This window comes from Dichomitus squalens, assembly GCF_000275845.1.
Source record: "Dichomitus squalens LYAD-421 SS1 unplaced genomic scaffold DICSQscaffold_41, whole genome shotgun sequence".
Taxonomy (NCBI): Eukaryota; Fungi; Basidiomycota; class Agaricomycetes; order Polyporales; family Polyporaceae; genus Dichomitus; species Dichomitus squalens.
In genome coordinates, this window is record NW_006766923.1 from 53967 (window position 1) to 76989 (window position 23023).

The following is a 23023-nucleotide window of genomic DNA, read 5'->3' on the forward strand; positions in this document are numbered from 1 at the left end:
GACCGCGCGCGCGCCGAAACCGAACGTAGAGAGCCCGTGCAGGATCACGCCCCCAAAGCCCGCGGCTTGGCCGATCGCGGGGTCTGCAAGTGCNCGGGGGGGGGGGTCAGCGTGGGTACGTGCGGGAGAACGGGAGGAGGATGGGAGGGGAAGAGAGGGGAGGGGCACGCACTGATATGGAGCTCGTTGTAGTCGCCGCTGAGGCGGTAGAGGACGGCCTGCTCGGGCGTCGTCTGGTCGCGGACGATCCAGTCGGGCTTGCGGTCCTTGGGGGGCTGCTTCGCCTGCGGGGGGCCGGCGATGCGCTTGGAGAAGTTGGTGCCGGTCGCCTTGGCGCCGAGGTTGAAGGAGCCGCTCTGCGGTCGGGCGGGTCAGATGGGTTGTGTCGAGGGCGAATGACACTACAGGAGGCGTGCGCACGGCGCGCGGGCGGTGTTCGAGAGAGGGAGGCAGGGAAGGGACTCACGAAGAGCTTGGCGTAGACCGTGCCATGAGGGTCTACAAGCGTAGACTCGTTCTCGAGGATGATGCCCGACTCTGCGCATGCCAAGTCAGCGAGTGCGCGTCATGGCGGAAGACTGCGGGGCGTACTGTTCTCGCTCACTCCGACAACCCGCTTCTTGACCTTCCAGCCGGGGCCGCTTACGGCGGGGAGAGGCTTAAGGATCTCAATTGACTGGCTGCCGTGCACCTAGCATAGGAGGTAGTCAGTTCCTGACCGCGACGGAGACTTTGCGGAGAACTTACGCCACGGTTGGGATCGAATTTGGGGAGGCCGGGAGCGCGCTTGCCGCCGGTCATGAGCTGACGGAAGTTGACGACATCCTGGCTCGTGCCTGGAAAGCGAGAGGAAGGAGACCGGTATGAGTAAGAGTGGTACTGCGAGCATGAGGGAAAGAAGACAGACCTTTAAAAGGGAGGACAACGGGGTAGGTGGGGAAAGGAGTCCACGACTTGTCTAGATAGCAAATAAGGGCTATGTCCTCATGGAACCATGGTAAGGAACATACCGAGCTCTGGCGAGGATGGGAGGATGAGGGTTAGGAGCTGGTAAACGACGGCGAGGTTGTACAGACGCACCGTTGATGATGGCGAAGTCATCACGCTTCGCGCCAATACCTACGCCGTAGATGAGGATGTCCCTCTGGTTCCAGGACACCTATCGGAGAGAGACTCGCTGGGTCAGGAGCATGCTCATCGTTGGACACGGTTTGACGTACGGGCTGGTCGTCGTCCTGGAAGCCGACAGCGGAGGCGAGATCGTATTGCTGGGACATGTTCGTTCAGTGGGAGCACTCGTTCAAGGGGTTGAGTGGTACGAGAGTCGGAGAGGGGGGAGAGCGCGGGGTAATATGTCGCGAGATGCGGGGCAGGTTGCGCGTCGGGCCGCGGACATACACCGGTCGTCCGGCGGGAAGACAGTGCCCGAGGACCGAAGCTGCTGATCTTGACGCGTCCTCGTGACGGCGCCTGTGACGAACGCGTCAACGTGTGACTGCCTCGGATCTCCTCTCGCTCGGGCCAGTCGCTCCTTGTCTTGCGTCCTCCCCGCTCGAGAAATTCCACTCCGTCTACGCCACTAGCATTGTGTCAAGGTCGGCTGCGCCTTATACCCCTGACATCACAGAGCCCGTAGATCCCGATGGCATGGAAGCGACATATAGCTCTCCCAGTTGCCTGTCAACAACCTGAAGGCCGCGCTCTCATTCCCCAAGCCCATCCCATTTGAGTACCTACTCTGGACGTCCGCGGGGTTGTATCGAGAGGGATGTTGGAGAGGTGCGCTTAAATTTGCCGTACGTCCACTTCATGACGTTTGACAACGTGTCACGTAGGAGGAGACTCCTGAGATTGAGTTCTTTGGGTCGGTTTTGCTGCTTCAGCGGGTGTTCAGCCCCCTTCACGAAGACTAAGTATCCTTGTTATCATGTCCGATCCTCGTGCCTGTCGCCATCCCAATTACATGTGTCCCTACTGCCTTTCCAAGCGAACCACACGGCGGAGGCTGGACACTTGACGGGACAAGCGACAGAATGAGTTCAGCACCGGCTTCGCCACTTTTTGCCCTCGTATTCCATCCCTCCAAAGGCATCTTCGCATCCTCACGTCGTCCAACTTGTAGCCTCGTTGAACGGTGCGCAGATGCATCTACCTTGTACTGTACGTTTCTTGCGGTGAGCCCTGCCTCGGTCGACAGGCTGAGCTATGCTTGACTATGCACCTGCCAGACGACCGCTAATCGTTGAAAGGACTGGTCTCCGAGCGTCTGCTAACATGACTGTAGATAAGTATGATGATGGTACAAGCGCATATAGTATGCTTTCTTTGTTCCATTGTGCACGCTGACTGCGTGCTGTCAGATACTTCCCTTTGGCTGATGGCACACTCTGTGTCCCCGACCGCCCTCTAGAGCTCCTCTACACCGCCACCGTCTTCCTCCCATCCCGCCTGCATATCCGTCGTACTCTCTTCTGATGCTCTCGAGTCGCCTATTCCTGCAGCACGTCGCACGACCTCACAGCCCGTCTAACGCGTTTTCGACCTCTCCCCCGACGCTGGCCCTTCGAAAACGAGGACCCTCTTGTTTCTGCGCCTCCACATCGCCCTGTATCATCAGCAAGACGCGGAGCTGCGGGTTCGACTCGACAGTGCAGCGATGAGCCGCCTCTTTGCCTCGATCTGCATGAAGCATACGCGGACACACTCACTGTATGCGTTGCAAGATCGCCCCCTCCGAGTCCCCGCTCTACCTCGCGCGGTCCGCAGACGCTCCGAGGGCCCTTGCTGCCGAGACGCCCCGCACCGCGTTCCCATATGGCCTCCACGCGGCGATGTCAACGTCTTCCGCTACGACGCTCTCCGGCCTCCCTCCTTGATCTTGCCACTTCCTCGTGCATAGCCCTACCTGCGGCGAGAACAGGAAGGAGACACTAACTGTAACGGGTGTGTGCGACGGAGTAGCGCGGCTGTGAGATCTGCGCAGCGCGAAGACCGCGGAGACGGCATGACGGGCGTGGGAAGAGAGGTTGGTCAACAGTCGGTCGGTCGGAGTCAGCGGCAAGGGCAACGTTTGGGGCATGGAAGGTCGGATGGAGAGGGAGAGGGGCTGCCCGTCTCATCTCGAGAGGAAGCTCCTTGAGGTGCGTGTTGAGGGTTTTCTACTTTGCACCTAGAAGAAACAAGATCAGTTTCGGAAGCTGATGGTCGTTCCTTGGGGCATGGACGTGGCAGTGTGGATGCGATCGTAGTTAGAGAGCGAGCGTGGATGACATGCTGACGTCATTGTTGCCTGTATGTCGGATATGTCAGACATCGGCACCGAGGCTGACAGCGTGGGCGCAGGCAGGCCGATCTCGAACTTTTGGAGTGAATTGGTTCACCAGTCCTGGCCTTCATCGAGAGCAAGAGAGCAAGGGAGCGGGTTGTCGGTGTTCATCCGGTTCGTCAAACCATCCGTCCAGGTTCTCTATGCATTGTTGATTTTCTGTTCTTTGGGACACCTAGGCACATGGCCGTCTTCTGCGATGGGTATAAGTTGAGGCGTCTGTACGAAGCAGCACCGCTGAAATATTGCCCTGATTGAGTTCTGTCAAAATGCCTAGGAACCGCGCGATACCCATGCCATGGTATAAAGGTTACACACCGCGCATTTGCAAAAGTTTTGCTCTATCTACCCCCGCATCTCCTACGGGATCCGGGTTCCCATCCTATGGAGTATGTGCAGTGTGCACAAGGTGACGGCGATGAGGCTATATGGGGTTGTATACCTATGAGGTGTGGTGCTGATTCTGCAGATGGCTATAACATCTGTACAGATCAACCATCGGGTCACCCTGCAACCACCATTTTAGTGACGGGTTTTGGCATTTCCTTGTTCACCCTCCTACCCACTGGCATACCTACGCACCTGCTCTCCATCAAACCGCTACCGACACTCATTATCTCCGATGTCTACTATTCACCTTACACCATACACCTGGCGATATCTCCTCCTACTCCTTCCGGCACTCCTATCAGCATTCCTTCCAGCACTCCTTCCAGCACTCCTTCAAACACTCCTTCTAGTATCGTTACCAGCGACAATATCAAACCAGCTTCTGACGTGCATTCCAACACCACCTCTACTACGACAACCAATCCCTTCGGCCCTACCGCCTCGCCGCTATCAACGAGCGGGCCATCTTTGGTATGTCCCTTTACTCCCATTGGTAGCTGTTCATTCACATTAGCCTACCTTTGTTGTAGACGTCTTCCGCTCCTGTTCAAACGCACCCCAACTCCATACCTGTCCATGCTCCCGTATCTCATCCAGGGATGAGAACAGGCACGACTGCAGGCATCGCTGTGGGAGCTGTCTCACTTGCTATTGCTTGCGCCGTCCTGTTCGTATGGATACGCCGCAGGAGACGTCGCCCAACGCGGTTAGTTGGGGGAGCGACTCCAGGTACGAGCATATATCGCAGACGTTTAGTGTGCTCATGCTAAGATGACCGCCTTGGGTTTGTGCTAGATCTTGAAACCGCGACGGAGGAGATCCGGCCCCTGTCCTTGCCCTTCCCACTTCAACCAAACCGGCGGACCCAGTCACTTGCTACATTGGTCATTGAGAGTCTCTCGGACAACGATGGTAGGTCCCCAAATCCACATTCAGGTATGCAAGAAGCCATTCTCAATCAGTTATTACGACAGGTTCCCTCGTTCCTCAAGCAGTATCGGGTCTTGGCGTGTTAGTTCCTCTGGAGCCCTCGACCAGCATGGCGCCGATAATGTCAGAGAAACACGCTAATAGCACACACCGCATCGCCGGACCTGTACAAGATCCCGCGGAGACGGATAGTGGAGCCTCGAGTAATCGGGCTAACACGCATACCGAGGGCATGAGAAGGCACGAGACGGACGGAGGTGTCCGCCTTGCTGGTGGGCGAGCGGGGGACGTTCTCGACAATGACCCTGATGGCCGGCGCGACTCCGTGGGATCTACCCTGCCCCCTCCCTACTCCGATTTCTTGTGAAATTGGGCAGGACCTGAAATTGGGCAGGACCGATGCTGATCCCGTACCATGGGCGAGCGATGCTCAACGATACCATGATCCTACGGAGCCGCCCGGTCTCCCTTCCGTCTCTTCAAGCGCCCGTTGGCTCGCCTGACCAAGTTTTTGTTCCACTACCGCTAATGTCTCCCTATCACCTCCCCCTCCCGCGCCTCTTCCCGTATTGTTATCCCTGCGTCCGGAATCTTCGAAGCTAAGGCTTTCGTGCCCTTGTGTCTCGGATACTGGGAGATGGTGAAGATTGTAAGTGGCGTTCCGTACATGGTAGCCCTGTCTCGACGCCTTTGACGTCCTTCGTCACGTTTAGCAGGTATGTAGTCTCACCATCTTATGCATCCCGTGTCTGATGGTCCTCCAGGGGGGAGAGACGCTGTAGTAGCAGTAGCGGTCATTTTATCATCGGAAGCATGAGACGGAAGCGTCGTAGGCTGTGATAAATACAAGGGACTTCATATGATGTAGCTGTGAGTAGATTAATACTGGCAACCAGTAGCCGCTATAATTCATTTTTGTCGGAAGGACGGTGAGTCGCGATTCAGGTGTATGACAACAGGGCATGATAGAAGGGATCAACAGGTAAGTACGCATAAGTACTCTGTGGCATGTGCTAGGAGCTATATCCGGTGTGGTCACAATTACGTGGCGAAGGGGTGCGGTACAGATAAATTCCGCTGCAGCGTTGAGGGAACATTCAATGTGCCATACATAACGAATGTCTTGAATCATGAGCAAGGAGAAAAGACGATGTATACGTTCCCATCCTATCAAGCCGACAAACACGGAAGGGGTCCACAACTTGCGAACATCTAGATAGCCGATGGTGATGAATGTGCTTTGTCAAGTCCAAGAAGAGGATGTGGCGTAGGTGTCGGGATCTGGTTGACGACACGGCCTCCCATTGTAGGTGGTCGTCACTTACAGTCGACATAATTGAAGAAAGAGTTGCTGACTTAGGAGTATGTACATGCATACATGAAGCCAGCAGTCGAGTCTGAATTGTCTTGTTGCGACATGTTCCTTCAAGGAAGTACAACTAAGCCGAAGATTTTGTACTAGGTGTACTTTTACATAGCGTCGGGTGATACGAGAGCAGGGGTTGTCGTTGGGTGGGAAGAGAGTGCCCGAGGACCGAAGCTCAGCGATAATAGCGAATACGTGCCGAAGGAGCCAAGGCTTGCCCTTTTCTTGCTATCACTATCAGGTGCTCCAAAACTGAGTCTCGGATTCATCGGGACACCGCTCGCTATATTTGCCGTACACTAGGGTCTCGCTCAACGTTACGCGGACGTAGTCTTCTACTTCGATGAAGCGAACGTCGCGGGAACTTGTCCTGTTCTGCTCGCTTCTGTACCATCGTTCACTCACGGTGTGGAAAGATACTGAGGAACCGTTGGAGCTCGAAGGTTGAGCGCGATCTCACGGAACGTACTGCGTGCAACCCAACGTCAGCCAAGCCACGCAATTAGTCTCATTCCCGAAGACCTTTAAACTTAAAAGTAGGTCCCGAGCCCACTTGCTGTTCCCTCTCCGCTCTAGCGTCACAAGTCTTAAGCCCTGAAACAGCGACAGGCGAACGCACAGCTTCCCCAAGATGCCTGGCACAACCATTCCTCCCGTCCCACATTATCAGCATGCGCCAGTGACGCAAGAAGACTGTGAGTCCATCTGTACTCGAGAGCACTGTCAGCGCTGAAATATTTTGCAGTGGACTATGCCGATCTAGCCATCATTGACATATCTAAGGCTAAAACCCCCGAGGGACGTCAAGAGCTGGCTCCGTTGGTTCGCGAGGCCATGCGTACCTATGGATTCTTGTATATCGTGAATCATGGGCTGACTCAAGCCGAGGTATGATCCTCAAAATGTGTAGTCGAATTGTAAGCAACATAGTAGGACTAACACACCTTGTACAGAATGATCGCATGTCCGACATTGCAGATATTCCCTTGTCCCATGTCTCAGACGAAGAGAAGGCCAACTTCGTCGGTAAGATCAAGGAAGTAGGCTCGTATAGGGGCTATAAGCCGCGTCAATTCTGGGTGAGCTTTGCAATATGACTACGGATCCCCTCTGTTGCTCAGAAATACTCCGCCTCAGACGATCGACAATGGCGTTCGCGACCAGATAGAGCACTATAATAGTGTGTATTGTCTTGGATAATAGAAATCAAACACCACTGACCTCCTGTAGTGCATCGGCTCATCTTCAATCAGCAGCACCCCAAGGCGCTTCAGCCTTTCCTGCCCGAGTTACGGGCCTTCACAGAGCACAACCACTACAACGTCCTCCATCCTATCCTCAGGTACGCAACATGGGAGTAACAACGTCCTTCTTCTGACGTATGTGCAGATTGCTCGCCTTGGGCTTAGAGCTGCCCGAAGAAACCTTCGTCAAACTGCACAACTTCGACGCCGAAGGGGAAACGTACCGTAAGGCATCTCTTTTCATTCCTCTTCGGTACCGTTCACATCTTTTTACCAGTCCGCTTTATGAAGTAGTAAGTCTGGCCCACAGCCTCAGCTTATAGGCTTAAGTCAAATTCCTAGGATACATGTTAGTTTCCCCAGGACAGATGACGACGAATCTAAGACACGGAACGTGTGGTTGAAGGGACACACTGGTATGTACCACTCCGTAACCACGACGTATCCAATATAGCTCCTGAACTATATATCCTGGGTAGACATTGGCACCATCTCGCTCCTCTGGAGTCAACCTGTCACAGCGCTGCAGATCATGTCTCCGGACGGGAAGTGGCGCTATGTGAAGCACATCCCTAACGGCATCGTATGTCGCTAGTCATGCATGTCCTGAGCAGGAAACGACACTTACTTAGAGATACACAGATTGCGAACGCAGGCGACTCGCTGGAGATGATGTCTGGCGGATACTATAAAGCTACGATCCATCGGGTGTTCCAACCTCCTGCGGACCAACGTGGCTACTCCCGTCTAGGCCTCTTCTACTTCGCGTCCGGCGACGACGACGTGCGCATCCTGCCGTTGGAAGAAAGCCCTGTGCTGAAGCGAGTTGGGATCGTGAGGAGGTGTGCGGACGAAGACGCGCCGACAATGGGCGAATGGCGGCGGGCACGCACGAAAGTGTATGGGCTCTCCGAGTTACAGCGCAAGGACGACGTCGTCGAGGAGCAAATCGTCAACGGATTGGTTGTGAGGCATTACAATTGAGTGGGAATGGGGGCAGAAGCGTGCACCGGGCACATAGGCGGTGTTCGGCTGTTCGTGAGAGCCTGCTGATACGGCGTCGAATTGAGAAGGATTTGCACCATGAGGAATGTACGTATGCAGATATAAGGTAGTTGTACTAGTAGCGACGAAGCATTGAAGCAGAGGTACACACGCTCTGCATCATGGGACCTATGACTAGATTGTTGGAATCCTGGCGTCAAGATGGCGAGCTCGCGGAACGAGCGCCACAGGTCCCGCCCCCCGACGGATACCCGCGCCCTTATCTACCCCTATTCTACTGTGTATATAAGGTCTATTGTATGTACTATGTACGGCACGCGTTTGCACCGGCCAAACGCGAATCCCATTTGTGCCCGCTTGCCCTCGAACTTCTTCATAGATGACTGATAGAACCGACGTACCCGGAGACATGGGATTGCTCTGATGCCAGACCAGCAGGTTACAAGATGAGGGCGATAAGGGTCTTGCAATATCATGGGTGCTACTGTGGATGCGAGCACACAGTGATTTCGAGCAGCGCGACTTACTGTTCTCCGCCACAATACCCTTCGGTGTCTTCCTCCTATGTTGCTCACCGCAGAGAGAGACTCGAAGATTTCAGTCGGCTGCCGGTCACGGTCGTCCCGCGTGGTCGGTGGCTGAGCAGAGCCTGAGGTAGCTGATCTCGACGCGCGTCGCGGCGAAATGTCACAACACGCGTCCCAATGTGATGATTTGCGTGACAGTGACAAAAATATTCCTCTCTGCGGCTCATCCCAGTCCCGAGGCTGCTCGTCCTGCTCTGCCTGCGCTTCCGGGCTGTCTGCTGTGCTTGTGCCTTCGCTGCTTCTTGCAGGTGTCCATATATCTCTGAACGCTCCTGCTATAGTGCTTGCTCGCCCTTCATGACGTCGACTTCGGAGCCTAATCACCCCGTGGTTTTCACCACGCAAACTCCCTACCCCTTGCCGTCCCAAAAGTTCATGATTCCAACTTCATGGAAGCGCTACCAGCTATCTCAGCTTGTGAACAAGGCGCTTTCACTACCAAGGCCTATCCCGTTTGAGTTCCTTGTTCGAGGAGAGATTCTCCGCGGAACGTTAGCAGAATGGTGTGCCGAGAGCGGTGTCGGAGAGGTGCGTCAAGTCCAAAATTCTTTTCCTCATCGCTTCCTGAATCCATGCGACTGTGTAGGAAGAGACTCTTGAGATAGAGTATTTTGAGTCGGTTATGCCGCCTCAGCGGATGTCCTCTCTCCCTCACGAAGACTGGGTTTCTTCGATATCATGTCAAACACTTGGGTATGTACGCATTCCTAGACCGTTATCTTTGCCCCTGTGCGTTCCTGTTGCTGTGACTCCACTCCTTTGTGAACGCTGGGAGGACTTCGACCCTCAATTCAGGTCCAGTCTGCGTCGTATCCGCGGTTTCCGACGAATTTTGTGCAATTATGTGTGATCTGGGCTGAGTAAAACCCCATACTTACACTCGATCTGCGGCCCGTGCTCATGGTAATTGGGTCCATCCATATCGTGTGGGGCAATTTAGGAAGACGGAGAGTGTTGCAATCCGAAAGCGCTTCCTGATACTTATTGTCAAAATGAAAATTTGCTAGCAGAGGGATGGACTAGGTACCGCAACCTCCGAAACGCCTGCTCGTCGAAGTGTTCTACTATCTCGTTGCATCTGACCTGTGTAAAATCCCGCTCTTCACGCAGACACACTGATCACAGCCTCTCCCATAGGCACTTCCTCACTGCTTCGTACGATGGCGCCATCCGTGTCTTTGACTACCCCCAAAAACTCCTCCAGACTGTCTCTGTACATCCCGTGCCCATCACTTCGATAGCCGTCGTTCCCTCCGACTCGCCCGACTCGCATCTCATCGCTAGCGCATCGCACGACCTCACTGCACGTCTGACTCGGGTCGATCTCTCACAAACCGCCGGCCCTTCGAAAGCACAGACTGTCGCGTCTCTGCACCTCCACACCGCCCCCGTCTCCTCCGTCGCCGCGAACGCCTCGGGCTCGCATATACTAACTTCATCGTGGGACGGCCTCATTGGTCTCTTCGACTCGTCAGTACCGACTACGGACGAAGTCCCTGCGGACAACACTGCCAACGGAGACCGCAAAAAACGCCGCAAGGTCGGGGAAGATGGCGACCCCGCGCGTCCAAAACGCAAAGCGCCCACTGCAGTGCTGAAGAGCCACACCGCGCGTGTGTCTCGCGTCGTCTTCGGTCGCGACGCGAAGGGCACGAGCGCGTTCAGCTGTGGGTTCGACTCGACGGTACGCACGTGGGACGTCGAGAACGGCGTTTGCACCGGGACGATTGTGCGTTGTATTAGAGTGTCCAATCGGCTATATACTCACTCTATGTACCTATAGACTGCTTCCACAAAGCCCTTCCTCGACCTTGCGCTCTCCCGCGACGGCTCTACTGCTCTCGCAGCCTCGACAGACCGCACAGTCTCCCAATATGACCTCCGTGCCGCGATGACCTCCGCGACGACCCCGTCGATTGCCTCCCTCGCGCATCCCGCGACCCCATCTTGTATCGCCGTCTCCCCAGCCGAGGGGAGCGAGCAGCAGCTTGTGACGGGCGCATACGACGGGGTGGTGCGGCTATGGGATTTGAGGAGCACGAAGAGCGCAGTGGCAGCGTTCAGGGCGTGGGAGGATAGGAAGGAGGGGGGGAGGAAGGTACTAAGTGTGGACTGGGCGAGGGGGCTGGTCGGGGTTGGCGGCGAGGGTGGGGTAGAGGTGTGGAAGGTCGGGGAAGGAGAGCGGCTGTCCATCTCGTCCTGATGGACGGAGGTCTCCAGAAGTGCGTGTGTTGACAGTTCTTGATCGAGCTTGAATTTGAGATGCTGATGATTGTCACCTTGGACACAGTACGTGCTCGACGTGTGAAGCGTTGTGTATAATTGCACGCTGCACCATCATATAAGTAGCAACAGAAGCGGACAAAGCGGGAACAGTGAGTGATTGTTGATATCGACTTCCTGGTGCGTGAGATCATCAGCTCTGTTTCCTAGTCGATGCTGAGGTTTTCCACATAGTGTGGTATGGAACCAGGTATCTGTTTGAAGTAGTTATCCGGTGACCATCTCGTCGAACACGTCAAATAGTCCCACAGTCGCCTTGAGCTGTGGAACGTACTCACAGCTGCCTGTAGGGAGCAGAATATTGAAGCATTTGACTCCGTGATTACGTTGCCATGTCAGGCTGCCATAACATAAAGGGTCGTGGGCCCCGCATGGGTGTAAGGTGCGTCGTCTCTATTGTGCTACATCTCGGACATGTCTCGAACTACGACGTACAAGTTTTGCGAGGTATTAGGATCTTCAGACGACGCGTTCTGTGCTCCAGTCTTCTGTGAACCCTTGTCCTCCGACAATGGCGATCTTGCTTGTGCAGTCGTCCCGGATGAGGCCGCGGGTGTCCCCATAGCTACGATTGTTGCACCGCAAACGGACCTTACCGCTGCGTCGATTTTATCCACTGGTACTTTGAATATCGGGACTGGACATGGAGATATAGCTTCAACTCTCTTCTTTTTCTTGCACACATCTACTACCACGGCCTTGGCGACTACACCTATTCCTTCTGCCTCTGGCTCGCGGTTGGGGTCGTCAGTAAGTCGTTTAGCGATTTCTAGCCATCGCTAAGATCTGGTACAGATATTATTCATAGATTAACTCTGAATCCACACGAAGCGCATCTACTACAACACCTCCCCAGCCATCTACCACAGCACCTCCCCAGCTATCCAGCACATCAACTCCTCTGACATCCAGCGCAAGGCCTCCCCGACCATCAAGTACAACACCTGCCCAGACATCCTTCACAACCCAAGGAAGTACTTCCACCACGACATCCTCCCAAACGACAAGCCCATCTTCCCAAACGACAGACATAACATCCCAGACGGCAGGCTCTCATCAAGGCGTGAACATACGGATAGTTGCAGGTGTCGTAGTGGCAGCAGTGCTTGCTGCTGTAGGTTGCACCGTACTCTTCCTGCGCCTATGCCGAAGGCCGCGAGGCCGCCCGACGTCATCAAGCCTGAAAGCGACTCACGGTAAGAGACTAGATCCCAGCACCTTCTATGTACAGTCCTCACTGGACTGGTTTCGCAACAGAGCTTGAAGCGGCTGCTGGGCAAAGTGGGATCCCTGCGTTTGGCACTCGACCTCAACGAGATCGAGGGATTCGAACCTCCTTCGATATGGTGCTGGTCAACGAGGTCTCTCAAGTGGATGGTAGGTTCATCATATTGCACTGAACTGGGGCCTACGGACGTTCTCATGAAATCATTACTCCAGGTGTTCTAGTCTCTCAACTAGCCAACGTCAGCGGAACTGAGCCCCGTGCAGCGCCAAATGCACCGTCGGAAAAGCTTCTCCATAACATAGGACGCATGCGCGATTCGCCTGCGACAGGCGGGAGAACCCCAGATGATCGGGGGTTGGAACATAGGGAGAGGACGAGACGCCATGACACCGACGGAGCTGTCCGTCTTGCTGGAGGGCGAGTAGGAGACGATCTAGGACAGGATATCGACACTCGAAGCGACTCGGTGGGCTCCACGCTACCTCCTTCTTATTACCAGTTGTGAAGGACCTTGTTCGGACGGACACGAGCATGTTGCTCCTTTGCCGTAGGATATCAGTCAAGTATACGATAGTATCTTATCCGGCTTGGGTCGCATGGCGCATGCAATGGAACTCCTTCGCCTTGACGGCTTCCCTTTCATGATGAGTGCCTGTACATACACCGGTGTAGGAATATGGACGCTGCTTCTGGGTCTCAGTGCCTACTATGCGCTATAGCAACTATCCTCTCCAAGTGAATGCTACCAGGGCCTCGCGGTGCACTGCAGTGTATCGTCCATCGCCTACGACCTTCTTGAACACAGTAGAGTGACGTCGATCTGTCGTCCACGGCAATCCGGCCCGGACCGGCACCTGTGGAGATTGCGGCTCTACCCATCCATTCCACGCCTGTCTCGCATATACCTGCCTCTTGGGACGGTCTCATTGGTACCTGCAATATCTATATGCTCACAACAGATGGGGTACCTCCGCATGAATGGAGGCCGTATGGAACGCGCCGCCACGAGGATGCAAGGACGTGGAACACAGCAAATCCGTGCGTTCGACTCTATTCTCCTATGATCGTACTAGAGATCCTTGATGTACAGCTCTATACGTAAAGGGTAACAGTGCACGGGCCTCTACCGACCGTACCACCTCCAATTGCACACGACATCCACCCCGCAACGTCGGCCCTCCGAGTCACTCTTCGCGCTCTTTGTTTCCCACTGCCACGCCACCTCGCCCTACGCCCTCATCACGATATGATGCTCGCCTACAACGGAGCCGTCCCGAGATATGTGCGGTAACACATAACGAAGTCGCGAAGGGTGAAAGGAATGCGAAGGATGCGTTGGATGCGTTCAGGTCGTAGGAGAATAAGGAGGAGGCATGGAAGGCCGGGTGGAGGAGCAGTTGGTTTGTACTGCTCCCAAGAACTTGAACCGCTGGAGGTGGGCGCTGAAAGGCTCACCGGTGAGCCTTTGACTAGCGATCAATGACTGTGGGATTGTGCGATTTAAACTTACGGATCACTGTCACTTTAGACGGGATTCGGCCATGTACCTAGACGATTGTCTTCATCGTTTGCTGTCAATATTGTAAGGAGTCATGATTGATGCCATTAGCGAGCGTGAGCCGTGGCTGACTCGATGTCAAGATTGCTAGCGTTGGCAGATGCGGTGAGACGACCATGGGAACAGTGGCATTCTGCCATGCATGTGTTCATGCATGCGTCCAGGAAGCTTTTGTGCGCTAGCCCCGAGAATCATTGGCGTAAATCAGTTTTTGGTAAGTACAGTCCTCTTACAGGATCTAACGTTGCGTATTCGCTGACAGAATCATGGAAAACGGTATATCTTCCTGATAAGCATCACTTTAGTATAACACATGCCTAATGCATACCGCCTCATAAGTTCATAGCGGGCATAGGAGGTACACAATATCCCCTGGGCCTTGAAGGTTTCGTCCTGCTAGCATGGCGACACCGACAGTAACTCACCCAGCCTCTTCGTTGTTTTCTCTCACCGAGACTACAGTGATCTCACCTCCATCGGAGACTATTCAAAATACTTCTACGACGTACTACTACTTCTCTGAGGAGGTCACTGTCTGCATATGTGACCAGCGTATCCGTTGTTTCCTGGAGTACCGCTTCAGGGATATCGTCTATCAGCGACTGTCTCACCTCACCTTCTACAACAGCTGTAAATGGTCCACAGCTCGTTACTGTCGTCGAATCGTCACAGTCTTCCACAACGACTCAGCACCTACCTGCAAAGCCCACTTCTCCACGCCTTTCCTCCCTTGATTCTTTGACCAGCGCGTCCCCTTCAGGTCCACCTACTCAGAGTAAAAGTCATGCCTCTGGCACATCAACAAGTTTCCTATCACAAACGTCCACCAGCAATGGTTCTCCCAGTAATCAGGGGGCCGCCCTGTCAAGCTCGAGGTATTCTCTTGGTCCTGCTGTAACAACGGCGACGCTCATTTGGACGCTAAAGGACGGAAGTACGACTACTACCACTCTGATGATGTCTCATGTGCGTACAGGTTTTCCTTGCGCCGAAAGGCTCTAACTCATACCCAACACAGACATTGACATATGCGTCCATGACCACGAGCTCAATCACGCCGGTCTCCCACAATGATATACCGATAGCTCCACCCCCAGGCCATTCTTCTTTTAGAATCGGATCCATTATGGGCGCCGCCATTGGAGGGGCGGTGCTAGTCATCGGGATGACCTTGCTGATTCTGGGTGCGGCACGCTACATGCGGCAGATAGTTCCAAGAAGCGCCAGCGATGTGGCAGGTCGGTGATTACGGTTCCTTCTTTAGACCCGCTTTCTGATCTGGGGCTCTAGCGTTCATGACAGACATCGAGCGGCTCACCGAAACCCTGTGAGAAGGTCATACCAATCTCAACGAGCAGCGTTCAACGCAGATGTTGAGCGTCCTACCCGTGTCACAGGGAGAAGGTGAGTACTGAAATAGTCCATACCTGGTTTCACCTGCCGAGATCACGAATCACGCACTCGCCGCATAGCTTCGCAAGCTGTACAGGCGTCGGATTTGCATGTGAGAATCGACCGTAGCTCGTCGCAGCCTTATCCTCTCCCACCAGCCTCCAATCCCATGCCTCAGAAGATCGTCTCTCCCCTTCGCTCCTCACATGGCATTTCCCTGTCCAACCACACAATGAGCACTCATGATAGACTTCCGCTACCGCCTGGTCTTCTATGCATCAATCATGGAAACCATCAAGATCCAACTTTCAGGACCCGTGCCTGTGATCCGGGTGAGACAGGAGGTCATGTTGTTGACTCGACCGTACGAGCCACTACTAGGAGACAGCTTAATGGGGCTTATGAGGTGGAGGATGATCGAACCAGTAACTCTGAACGATCATCGTGGACGCTTCCTCCTCCCTATTCTCGCTGATCACCTACTTTGAGAATACACAGAGTCATTCATCACAATGTTCGCCTCGGATTTGTGCATCTGTAAAGTGCTATATCAGGACGGGGTATGGTTCGCACGTAGTCATGTAACTTGCCTCAGCGGTTCGCCCCGAGTATGGTGTAGCCCTCCGTTGACCATGGAAGTGAGTCCTTAAGACGCAAAACCACATTACCCGACTAGACCTAGACAGTGGTAGTAGCCTCCGGTACCTCCGGTCGCGGGAGGTATGGGAGTGCTATCATGTCCCGGTCTCTTATATCCCAAAAGCTAGCAATTCATGTAAGAGAGAACTTGTTCCCCATTATCCAGATGGCTAATCTAAGCATATTATTGAGGTACTCGGATATCCTGCATACGGTGGTAGGTACACTTTCCACACCGTATTAGCAGCCTGGGCCGCCGACGTTCACCCGCCAGCCATGTAATGGACTCGATCACGGAGATGGCTATCACTATGTTCCGATACTACATCTGTTTGTATCACACTGTATTCTACGCAACCGGGAGTTCACAACGAGACGTACTAGTCAAACATGCCCAGTGCCCACAGATGCAGTCACACAATCACCGTCCTTGTATCTGAATTCGCCCCCGATCTGCTCACCTGAAACATTAGAGCTCTCCGGAAACCGTAATGGAGTCCCTAGATACTAATTAAGTGCCCTTCCCACGTGGAATTAGCACACTGCGTAGAGTCCTAGCTCACGATTGATGAGGAGTTAGTGATTTTGAGACGTCTCAGGCCCACACGGAGAATTCTGTCACACTGTGATCTGACTCCTGGCCTCTCTGATAAACGTGCGAGGACCAGTTTGCAATCATTCCCATGATCAATCTGCAGTAGGAACTTTACACATGAACAATTTTTACAGTTTCGATCATTCCTAATAAAGATGCATGATACTCCATGCTCTCATACTGACGGACGCTCGCTGAGGTTCGGAACCGCTCACTTCTGTACGTGATAAACCCCGAGCAGTCAAGCGCACCGGTTCAATCATCGCACTAGAACAACCTCCACCAACATATGGGAGACCGCGGAACACCCGCTCAACTTCCCAAGCACCCCTGGAAGCAACCGACCTTAAAAGTCGATGGTCCAGGACCAATTCATAGATATTCCCCCACTCTACCTATCCCCTAGGCCTATCCCAAATGGATGGTGTAAGCACCATTTTCGTAGAAACGTGCGTTTTCATTAATGGCGTTGGGGGATGTTCTACTGTCATCGGACGACCTACCCCAGGCACTCCCGCCCCTTTAACCTTCGACTCCCCCACAACCACTTCCAGTTCGACGTCTAGGAATCCTCCCAAATCTACCTCTACCACAGTCATTCCAACTATCTCTACTTCCAATACGTCCTCTCGGAAGCCCTCGTCATCCCCTCTAGCGTCGATACCCGTGTCTACTGCTCCTGACAACACGAGTCTTGTGTCAGTGCCGCCACCCAGGTCTAGCAGCGAATCGCGGTCATCTTCCACATCGCAGACCCTATCATCATCCTCTTCTCCCACTCAAAGTCAGAGCCACAGTAGCGAAATTACTCGGGATGCTTCCGGGACGGGGACCCTACCGTCGGCGCCGACCTCGCCTTCATTGTCGTCGTCACGCAGTGCATCCCTGCTTCCATCAGCTTCGTCTTCGCACCCGAGCCTTGCAGAGTCAACCATCGTCGGTATTGCCACTAGTTTGGGAGCGGCACTTTTATTGTTGGCATTCGGTGTGTGGTACGCAGTGAGACGGAAGCGTCGGAGAGCGAAGGTGCAAATTTCGGAGAGTACAATCGCGGGTGCGTCAGAAGCTGCATTCTGGCCTCGCGGCTCCGGCATTGATGTAGCACTCATGCCCTCAGATTTGGACCAAGAGTACGAGGCCACCGCCTCGACTCGTGAAGCGCTCCTATCTGCTCAAAGCGATATAGAGAAACTCCGTGGCGGACAGCGTAGCTCTGTGGCTGGCACAGTGGGAGTGTCCCGCTGTGAGTCTTCTTCGGACTGTAATGGATCCCCTGGAATCACCGTGCACGTTCTATCGCAGGTTCCACTATCGTTCAGACATCAAGCTTCGGGCCCTTCTTGAACCACGGGGCTGCGCAAGCCGTTCCATCACCGACAAGCACTTCGGAGAAGCGCTCTACGGGTGCTGCTGCCTCCGGCACCATCACAAACGTCGCTCTGAGTCTTGCGAGTGAGGAGCGGCCGCATCCCACCGTGGAGTTAGGAAGCGAGGACCCTGGAGACAGGCATGTCTGGGAAGAGAACGTTGATGGTGGAAGAGAACATGATGGAAGACGTACGAGGCTGTTCAGATATGAAGCAGATGGAGGGGTCCGTCTTGCCGGAGGCCCCCTGGACGGGGGTGACTCGTCTACCGAGGTAGACCAGCTCAACGACAGCATGGTCGTTACGATGCCTCCGCCATATTCCCGGTATTGAGTACCATCAATTCATGGTGTAACTTTCGTATTCAAAAGGCAGCGTAGCAAGGCCAGAGCGCGGACTGAGGCATGCTGTATTGTGAATTGACGTCCCTGCGAGGGAATAGATTGTGGTACTACTTGCGTATGCTGTCCTCTCAGTTCAACGCCAGGCCAGGTATGTCGTCGAAGCTTCATCAGTACCGGTTTCCACCACATACAGTTCGAACGCTCACAGCATCCAGCAGGTGCTCCAGCGATTGAGGTGACACGCAATGTATCAACCCGTGTGTCCCCAGCTTCTTCCTTACATGTCCGAGAATACCTGTTTACAATACCACCGCTCGGCGCGATCTGGACAGCCCCGCGCGAAGTATGCTGGATATTATTTTCGTCATAGCCATACTGCGCACGTACATCACATTTCACGTCGTCGCCAAGGGAAGCATAGAGTGCGACGCACCGCGAAGCAAAGCCGGGCCATCTTTCATGCGTGCAGCGCCGAAAGTAGCCGAGGGCGTCCGAGGGAAGACGAAAAATCGAGGGAACACCCGCGCGGGTGCACTGACATGACACCCTGCTCGTGGAAGCATCGACGCGTGCGTGATAGGACTGCTTCAGTGACACTGGAAGGAAGACCACAGGAGATAGCCGCGGAGACATGACGAGACGCGCTACGCGCGTTGATGCACCGTATTCACGATCTATGCGCACCGCTGTCACAACGCTGCGATCGTGAGACCTAGAGCGATAGGCCACTACCACCGGAGCAAGGAGACGGTGGCGCGATGCGTTCGAAAGTATGCGTGCGCGATCGAAGTAAATCATTCAGATTCTGGCACTTCGCGTATCTCAAACGGTTAGCTAAGTCACCGAGAACTCCCATTGATCACTTGCCTCAAAGTGAATTATTGATATCCGACGTAAAGTACTGCAGCAGGCTGTCCCATAACCTCTTCCGCTTCTGAGGGATCTCCTCTTCTAGTTTGTCCCAACATTCCTGACACAACCCCACATCACCCCGTACACCCATACTCCTAGCGATGTCCGAAGTGTGATTTCTGACCTCGAGGCAAAGTAGCAGTAGATGCAACGGATCTCTCCTGGATCCTCGACCCGCGGTCCACATGATGGTAAACACACGATGCAAGAATACGTAGCAGCTGTTATCGTCAAGATCCATGTTCGCGAGGTCGTCATCTAAGGGAGTGCATCCAGCAGAAAGGAACGTTCGGATCGCGGGGAAGTAATCGGCGAGCTCTTGATAGCCTCGGAGATAGCGTACGAGGTTATCCTTGTCGAGCAGCGACCAACGGGCGAGGGCGACGCGCTTGCCGTCCGGGTCACTGCGAAGCGTCCAGTCATGCTGTACTTTGATGCGCGACAACTGGTAGAACGCGGCGGGTAGGATCTCGGAACACCCGAACTCTTGTGCGAAGAGGATGGCGGAAACCGGCTCAGGGATGAGGTCCGCGAGGGCCTTATCCTCGGGATGATCTCCGTACAAGTGATGGGCGGCAGTAGATGGTGTCTTAAGGATCGCGGAGATCTCGCCTTGGAGGATATCCCATTCGTGGAGGGTGGTAGGCCAGTCGGACACTACTTGTTTCACCAGGTGGTCATGGAGCGATTGGAGGCAGTACTTGTCCGCCAGGCGTATGATGCCGCTGACAACTATAGGGGCATCAGGGTCATGTCGTTTGAGGGTCATGGATCTGTTGGAGTGAGGACTAAAAGAGCGGCCTAGGAAGATACAACGTACGAAGGGTTATAGATGAAATTCAACAGCTGCGCCAGGTCCTCCGCCTTGTCGCCATGCATTTCCACCAGCGGCACTCCATCGTAGACATTGTCGGTATGTGAGTTTGCATCCGCAAGCATGTTGGCAAATGTCTCCGAGTGATGCCTCAGGAGGAATTTGTGGATGCGGAAGACGTAAAAACTCGGAGGCCCGTCATGGCTCAGGGGCTCTTTGACGGCAAGGAGAGCGATATCTCCGTCCGGAAAGTATAGCTGAGGGTGTCGCTCGATAAATACGGAGATCATGCAAGGAAGGAAAAAAACGGAAGCAAAGTCAATGAGATTGTAGCAGACAAGTCCGAGCCTGCAGCTGGACGTGAACGACCACTATCATGATGAATGATGCATTGATGGCTGGCTTCGGCGCTTGTACTGCCATATCCGGACTCAACACGTGGTCCCCCGACCAGCGGGTCTTAAACAGAGTCGACCTCATGCCCTTTGCATACTGCTTCGTGCCAGGAAACCTCACAGCGCTATGTATCGCACTATCTACGTAGGTCTGTATCTTATGCCGTAAGTCTGATGATCAATATCAGAAGTCAATAATATCAGGAAGTCACCCTGCGTCAACTTGAACGTCATCATGCATCTCGTCGGGTTTCCGTGGGCTCGAACGAGGTGAGTCTCTCGGCCGATCCTGCCAATATGCAGTATAACTTATGGTTTCGTCTCACTGTCAGTGTGAAGGGACTGAAATAGTGGTCCCACGGAGCTCCGATAGCTGAGTAGCCTGACGTCTCAGCGGAGTCACCGACTTCTTAGAAGGAATTCCAACTATTCAGAACACTCCATGCCGCTTTCGGGCTCACACGGTGTCCAAATGAAATGCTTTTGTTAAGCCTACCCCCCTTCGGCGATGTCATGTGTACTCTATTGCCCCAAGAGGGTCTGAACTCCCAAATTTGGAACGTGTCTCGTACTCACGCTCAGCCGTCGGCACAACGTCTCAGTTGGGAGGATATCTTTCGCAACCCCCAACCTCCCTTGAGCCAAAACGCCCTCAACGTCCCATCTATTTGCCAACTATGCCTGCCACGACCCTTCCCTCAGCACCTCGATGGATCCCACCCCCGCCAACCAAGAAGGACCGTGAGTGGATGTGCACCTAGTCCTCGCGAATGTTGTCTTACTTTCTCTTAACTTGTCATAGTGGATTGGGCCGACCTGCCGATCATCGACTTCTCAAAAGCGAGCACGCCCGAGGGGCGCGCGGAGCTTGCGCCCCGTGTATGCGACGTGATGCGTACTGTCGGCTTCATGTGCTTAGTGAACCATGGGTTAACCAAGGCTCAGGTATGCGATGGTCGGAAGCTTTGAATTTGAACTGAATGATTACCTTAATTCAGACTGATCGCTTCTTCGATATTGGAGAAGTGGTTTTCACTCAAGTCTCAGAGGACGAGAGGATGCAGCACGCATCGAAACTCGCTGAGGAGGGCTCGAAAATCGGCTACAAGCCTCGCGCGCTCTGGGTACGTGCTCGGAGGCCTCTGCCACTGCTATGACATCATCCTAAACCTATCACACCCCCAGACCATAGATAACGGAGTACGCGACCAACACGAACAGTACGCATGTAAGCGCCTTTCATCTGAGATGGGTTGGTGCAGGTTGTGCTCATTACTTCACTTCTGAGTGCACCGCACGGTCTTTGGTGGGCAAAAGCACCCGAAGGCGCTGGAGCCGTTCCTTCCAGAACTGCGTGCGTTCTGCGAGCACAACCACTACAACGTCCTTCACAACATCCTTCGGTACGTTAGAAATAGAGTTCAATGAGATGATCATGCTCAGCCCCGTGCAGCCTCCTCGCCATAGGGATGGAGATTGATGAAGAGACGTTCGTCAAGATGCACGGCTTCGACGCTGTCGGGGACTCTCATGGCACGTTTCTTTACGCGAAGTCATGTTCCGATAAAGGGCTCACCTTCATAATGTGGTCTTCACAGCTCGATGGATCAAGTAGTGAGTAGCGCCGCGCATGGATGCATGATTTGTTCCTGAGCGACATGCAGCTACCCGCGCACAGCAGAGGAAGAATCAAAGACGAACAGCGTTTGGCTTAAGGGACACACAGGTGAGCTCGAGCTTCCGCAATACCACGCATCGCTATCTTATGCCTAAGCTTTCTATGCTAGACACGGGAACCGTGACGATCCTTTACAGCCAGCCCATCGCCGCTTTACAAATCTTGTCACCCGACGGAAAATGGCGCTGGGTCAAACATATCGAGAACGCGCTCGTGAGTCTCAGTCTCCTCATCGGCACCGAATCTGTCAGGTACAATATTGGTGATAAATATCCAGGTGGTCAATATCGGCGAATCGTTGGAGATGCTCTCCGGCGGGTTCTACAAGGCGACTATCCATCGCGTCGTGCAGCCTCCCATGGACCAACGCGGTCTCGTGCGACTCGGGGCATACTACTTCGCGCTAGCGGACGACGACGTGAAGCTTGTCCCCGTCAAGAGTCCAGTGCTTGAGGAAGAGGGTGTCGTTCGCAAGTTCGAAGACGATGTCGCGCCGACGATGGGGGAGTGGCGGAAGATGCGCTACATGGCATATGGGTTGAAGAAAGCGATCGGCACTGACAAGGCGACTCAAGAGCAAATCGTTGACAATGGTGTGCAGATATTGAAGTACTACAATTGAACGCTCGATCTCGGCCAGGCAGCGAGTGAATATGCATGCAAGATAGCGTCCTTTGGAGTAGACATCATACGAATTGATTGGTGTATGTGATATGAAAGAGCTCAGACGAATGTGAATCTTTCTCGGTCGCATAGATCACCCGTCGTTCGCTCTACTGCGGGCTGAGAAGCCGTGTCTGAAAAAAGACAGTACATAAGTCTTATACGTCTGCACGTGTCCATCTGATTTGGCTCCGCACCACACGAGCTCAGTGGAGACAGTTTGTTGGGACGGTATGAAGCCACAACGCCATGTGCCATGTTCTTCGGATAAGATCCCATTTGAACACGGATCAGAACATAACGCCTGA

The 23023-nt window shown here is 54.0% G+C and overlaps 7 protein-coding genes across 7 annotated transcripts in view; 5 read left to right on the top strand and 2 right to left on the bottom strand.

Moving 5' to 3' along the window:
• DICSQDRAFT_90880 (peroxisomal dehydratase) overlaps positions 1 to 1319 on the bottom strand; it is a 2551-nt gene extending 1232 nt beyond the window's left edge. Inside the window, exons 1-8 of the mRNA XM_007368889.1 lie at positions 1221 to 1319; positions 1081 to 1159; positions 1011 to 1016; positions 908 to 958; positions 748 to 836; positions 592 to 691; positions 467 to 537; positions 173 to 356 (exon numbers count right to left, since the gene is read on the bottom strand). Of these exons, the coding sequence (XP_007368951.1) occupies positions 173 to 356; positions 467 to 537; positions 592 to 691; positions 748 to 836; positions 908 to 958; positions 1011 to 1016; positions 1081 to 1159; positions 1221 to 1277 (637 nt within the window). The 5' untranslated portion in view covers positions 1278 to 1319. The remainder of the gene's footprint in view (positions 1 to 172; positions 357 to 466; positions 538 to 591; positions 692 to 747; positions 837 to 907; positions 959 to 1010; positions 1017 to 1080; positions 1160 to 1220) is intronic.
• A 2390-nt stretch (positions 1320 to 3709) lies between these two features.
• Positions 3710 to 5012, top strand: DICSQDRAFT_149192 (uncharacterized protein; the record flags this gene model as incomplete). Its single annotated transcript, XM_007368890.1, has 4 exons — positions 3710 to 4186; positions 4246 to 4444; positions 4511 to 4627; positions 4690 to 5012. The coding sequence occupies 4 exons, from the start codon at positions 3710 to 3712 to the stop codon at positions 5010 to 5012; spliced, it is 1116 nt and encodes a 371-aa protein (XP_007368952.1).
• A 1630-nt stretch (positions 5013 to 6642) lies between these two features.
• DICSQDRAFT_67315 (Clavaminate synthase-like protein) lies at positions 6643 to 8239 on the top strand (the record flags this gene model as incomplete). Its single annotated transcript, XM_007368891.1, has 10 exons — positions 6643 to 6706; positions 6757 to 6899; positions 6965 to 7090; positions 7149 to 7191; positions 7242 to 7353; positions 7401 to 7480; positions 7533 to 7548; positions 7610 to 7671; positions 7735 to 7838; positions 7898 to 8239. 10 exons carry the CDS (start codon positions 6643 to 6645, stop codon positions 8237 to 8239), a joined length of 1092 nt encoding a protein of 363 aa, XP_007368953.1.
• A 786-nt stretch (positions 8240 to 9025) lies between these two features.
• DICSQDRAFT_182647 (WD40 repeat-like protein) lies at positions 9026 to 11840 on the top strand. Its single transcript, XM_007368892.1, has 6 exons — positions 9026 to 9375; positions 9434 to 9540; positions 9985 to 10576; positions 10631 to 11069; positions 11138 to 11250; positions 11305 to 11840. The coding sequence occupies exons 1-4, from the start codon at positions 9145 to 9147 to the stop codon at positions 11048 to 11050; spliced, it is 1350 nt and encodes a 449-aa protein (XP_007368954.1). The 5' UTR covers positions 9026 to 9144; the 3' UTR covers positions 11051 to 11069; positions 11138 to 11250; positions 11305 to 11840.
• Positions 11841 to 16959: 5119 nt separating this feature from the next.
• Positions 16960 to 18242, top strand: DICSQDRAFT_128972 (uncharacterized protein; the record flags this gene model as incomplete). Its single annotated transcript, XM_007368893.1, has 5 exons — positions 16960 to 16991; positions 17109 to 17240; positions 17421 to 17596; positions 17660 to 17785; positions 17845 to 18242. 5 exons carry the CDS (start codon positions 16960 to 16962, stop codon positions 18240 to 18242), a joined length of 864 nt encoding a protein of 287 aa, XP_007368955.1.
• A 1203-nt stretch (positions 18243 to 19445) lies between these two features.
• Positions 19446 to 20245, bottom strand: DICSQDRAFT_17217 (uncharacterized protein; the record flags this gene model as incomplete). The annotated part of the gene is made up of 2 exons (XM_007368894.1): positions 19446 to 19938; positions 19986 to 20245. Coding segments are annotated over 2 exons (753 nt in total), but the record flags the coding sequence as incomplete, so codon positions are not given.
• An 806-nt stretch (positions 20246 to 21051) lies between these two features.
• Positions 21052 to 22698, top strand: DICSQDRAFT_90892 (Clavaminate synthase-like protein; the record flags this gene model as incomplete). Its single annotated transcript, XM_007368895.1, has 9 exons — positions 21052 to 21115; positions 21177 to 21319; positions 21373 to 21498; positions 21560 to 21602; positions 21663 to 21777; positions 21828 to 21926; positions 22039 to 22100; positions 22162 to 22265; positions 22330 to 22698. The coding sequence occupies 9 exons, from the start codon at positions 21052 to 21054 to the stop codon at positions 22672 to 22674; spliced, it is 1101 nt and encodes a 366-aa protein (XP_007368957.1). The 3' UTR covers positions 22675 to 22698.
• Positions 22699 to 23023: the final 325 nt, after the last annotated feature.

Excerpts from the sequence above, each read along its gene's own strand:
- DICSQDRAFT_182647 (XM_007368892.1), top strand. The coding sequence starts at position 9,145 with ATGACGTCGACTTCGGAGCCTAATCACCCCGTGGTTTTCACCACGCAA. Across the intron at positions 9,376-9,433 it reads CCGAGAGCGGTGTCGGAGAG|GAAGAGACTCTTGAGATAGA; the intron begins GTGCGTCAAGTC and ends GCGACTGTGTAG. Across the intron at positions 9,541-9,984 it reads ATATCATGTCAAACACTTGG|GCACTTCCTCACTGCTTCGT; the intron begins GTATGTACGCAT and ends CCTCTCCCATAG.